This window comes from Dendroctonus ponderosae, unplaced genomic scaffold (assembly GCF_020466585.1).
Source record: "Dendroctonus ponderosae isolate FM_Combo_2020 unplaced genomic scaffold, Dpon_F_20191213v2 Dpon_F_20191213_1, whole genome shotgun sequence".
In the NCBI taxonomy this organism is placed as follows: Eukaryota; Metazoa; Arthropoda; class Insecta; order Coleoptera; family Curculionidae; genus Dendroctonus; species Dendroctonus ponderosae.
Window position 1 is genome coordinate 45,745,336 of NW_026017110.1, and position 3,314 is coordinate 45,748,649.

Sequence of the window (3,314 nt, forward strand, 5' to 3'; positions counted from 1 at the left end):
AATTTTCCCTGTCTGGGAATTTGCCACGAAATTCTCATTTCATTCTTTTGCCTCCAAAGGAAACCATAAAACAGTCGGTATTCACTTTTTCACCAAAATGAAAACTACGCGAGTTACGAGGGATTTTTTTAAATTTTTGGGTTCAGGTGCTAAGTGACCGTTCTTTCCCTCCCCTGGTTCGGTTGGGAAATTTTTCCCAAAACAATTGACCACTCTTTCTCGTGTAGTTGGTCCATATCCCACGCCCTGTGCAGGAAATTTGCCGAAAATACACTTGATTTTTTGCTCTAAAATTTCCTCCGATCCAAAACCTGAGAATTTTGTCTGAAATTCACACTAATTGTTTCCCACATTTTATTTGGAATGCAATTTCCTACAACTTTCCTATTTAATATTTTCCTGTCAGATTAATAATGACGGAACTAGAAGTTATTTGAAAATATGTGATAAATTGGCTTTTTTCAAAAATCTTTTGACAGGTGTCAAAATTCATACAGCTACAGCTCACCTTGCCCTGTATGTTGTACATGTTGATTTCAAACGATTTTCACCTAGTAGGCCTTGCTTATAATTTTTGTTTTTCAGAGTATTAAAATAATCCAGGGAATTGAGAACTATGTGGTATCCGAAAATCCGCCAGTCACAGTTCTGGACCCAATTGCAAAAGTGAAACGGTTACTAGATAGGTATAACTGTTACAGCCTGATTCACGGCACCAACTTGCACAACTACGGAGTGTTTACTCCCAACTTCTGTGTACTTAGGAACGAGGATTTGGACATAATTAAGGGCGAATTAATACATTCACTAGTCAATTACCCTTTTATATGTAAACCAATCCTGGGACATGGCTCTAGACAAGCTCACGAAATGTCGATTATTTTTAATGAAAAATATCTCGGAGACTGCAAAACGCCCTGTGTGGCACAGAGTTTTATCAATCACAATGCGATTTTATATAAAATCTTCATAGTTGGCGACAGGCATTGTTATTTTGAGCGACCKTCATTGAAGAACTTTCAAGCCAGCCAAAGAGAGTCGATCCATTTTGACAGCAGCGATGTCTCAAAGGCGGATTCAAAAAGCCGCTTGTCGGTTCTSGATCCYGACGATGTGATAAAAATTGAAGAAAGAAATCCGGATTCAAAAATAATCGAAGTTATAGCAAATACGCTGAGGAAGTCATTTGGAATGGACTTACTAGGAATCGATGTTGTGATAGAAAATACGAGTGGACGGTATGCAATTATTGATGTCAATGCGTATCCGGGTAAGATTTGCGATCCATTTCAAAAGATTTACTTCTAACTTCATTTTGTTTCAGGGTACGACGGATTTCCGAATTTTTTTGACGCATTGCTCGATTGTATTTCAAAGAAAGTTACCGCCGATTACACTTAAGACATTCAGTCGAGCTCATTGCGCCACTTGAGGTGTCAATGATGTTTGATTTCTATCTGTCCTTTCCATAACAGATCGCACAAAGGGCTAATTATTTTAAAAGAACTGCCAAAAACACATTTTCTGTATCGTATTGTATATTTGCTCTCTCTGCTCAAGCTAGCGGATGTATCACGTATAAAACAAGTCTATTTAGAAATAAATTTTTTATAGCATTGTCAATTAAGGCTACGTATGTTATTAATTGCCTGTCTGATGCCCGTCATCCCTATTTGATTCGTCGATTTCTGAGTATTGTAACGTTTTGCGGGCCTCAAACGACTTTGTCAATCAGCACTGGTCGTGACAACCGATCAACCTCGAGGCTCGAGCATTGCAGGATGGAGCCTTAAAATTTCAAATGAGTTTTAAAGCTGGTTTATGTTTATGGGGCAATATTTTGGACATCGGAAGAAAAATAACAAAATTAGGATAAAATATACATACGCGTACAGTTTTACCTCAGTCTGGTTTCAAAAAAATCGCAAATCTTCAGATTTTTGCCTGAAAATGCCAAATTATTTCCGGTCTGCAAATATTTTGTCAATGTTTTCTTTTACAGAATTTGGATCTACTTCGAAGTTTTATCCAAAATTTTCAAAATGTCGATTTTTGGTCGTAAAATGCGCAACTTTAAAAATAAACTCGTCATTTACTATCATCTGGATTTCACATCACTTTAAGTAAATAAGATCGACTTTACGATTATTTGTAGGCTCTAGTTTCTACAGAAATTTAAAATTAATCCGATAATTCGCAAATATCTAGCTTTTCAGAAAATTTGCGTTGAACGAGTTTTATAGGTTTTTTATTTTAATTTTTAATATTTACATCATATTTACTCTATATCTCAAATAATTTTTCAAATATTTAATTTTTAAGGGAAATACGATTTTGCTTCTCTCCAAATTACTTGCCACTAAATATAAAATTATTTAATGTTATGTATTAAATAATTTACTCACTTTCTAAACCAAACATTATTTTCGGAAGGTGCCTCGTTATCCCGCAAAATGCGATAATTCAAAATTATCGCCAGTTTTGAAGCCTTAAATTGTTTAATTTTTATATAAAATTACATTTACGGAGTGATTCTGGTTTTTACCCAAAATGCGAAATTTTGAAATTAATCGGGATGTTGAGCACCGCTTTTAGAATTTGGCTCATTTTGAGAGAATCGGCTGAGCTGCAAATCTTTAGTTTTCATTGCCGAATAGATTGTGATTCGTTGCTGTGAGCCTATTAATCCAAATATAATACGATAATTGGTAGAAGAAAAACTAGGAAAAGTTAATTATTGGAGAGCATATTTATTAATAAACAGGATGTTACAGGAAAAATAACAGTTTGGATGGATTATCAAACATTTATATAATATAAAGCAAATATTTTTGCTAATTCTTGAGTTAAAGGCGGATGCGCCGTTCTGGTGTAACCAACAATTGTAGCTAAATACAACTCTTTGAGAGCGTCTTCCAATTCATTGATTAAGCAGGGTTTCTTTTTTTACACCAAATGGTTTTTAGGAACTTTTGTAGTTATCACGTAAAATGAGAAAATCCAAATTTAACGCGGGTTTTGGAACCACTCGTAGCCTTTGGTGCATATTTTAAGAACCGAGTGATCTTCAAAGTTTTAGTTATCATTGCGGGAGAGAGCTTTAAATTACGCATTTTTCTACATCAATCATCATTTTAGGAATTTCTATAATCATATATAAAGCAAAAATTCAAAATTAGCTCGGGTTTTGAAACCGCTTTTAGTATTTAGCACCTCAACAAAAAGAAATGGTCCCTGGGACGTTCTATTTTGACCTCGTTATTCCGCATGGGATGATCCTTGGTAGGATGTCCCTAGGACGTCCCTTGTATCAC

The 3,314-nt window shown here is 35.1% G+C and overlaps 1 protein-coding gene across 1 annotated transcript in view; it reads left to right on the plus strand.

The window, feature by feature from the left end:
• The window catches only part of LOC109544935 (inositol-tetrakisphosphate 1-kinase), a gene marked incomplete at its 5' end in the record, with an annotated part of 6,828 nt that extends 5,205 nt beyond the window's left edge, over positions 1-1,623 (plus strand). The window contains 2 exon segments of the mRNA XM_019915362.2: positions 586-1,270; positions 1,325-1,623. Coding sequence (XP_019770921.2) covers positions 586-1,270; positions 1,325-1,401 — 762 coding nt within the window. The 3' untranslated portion in view covers positions 1,402-1,623.
• Positions 1,624-3,314: the final 1,691 nt, after the last annotated feature.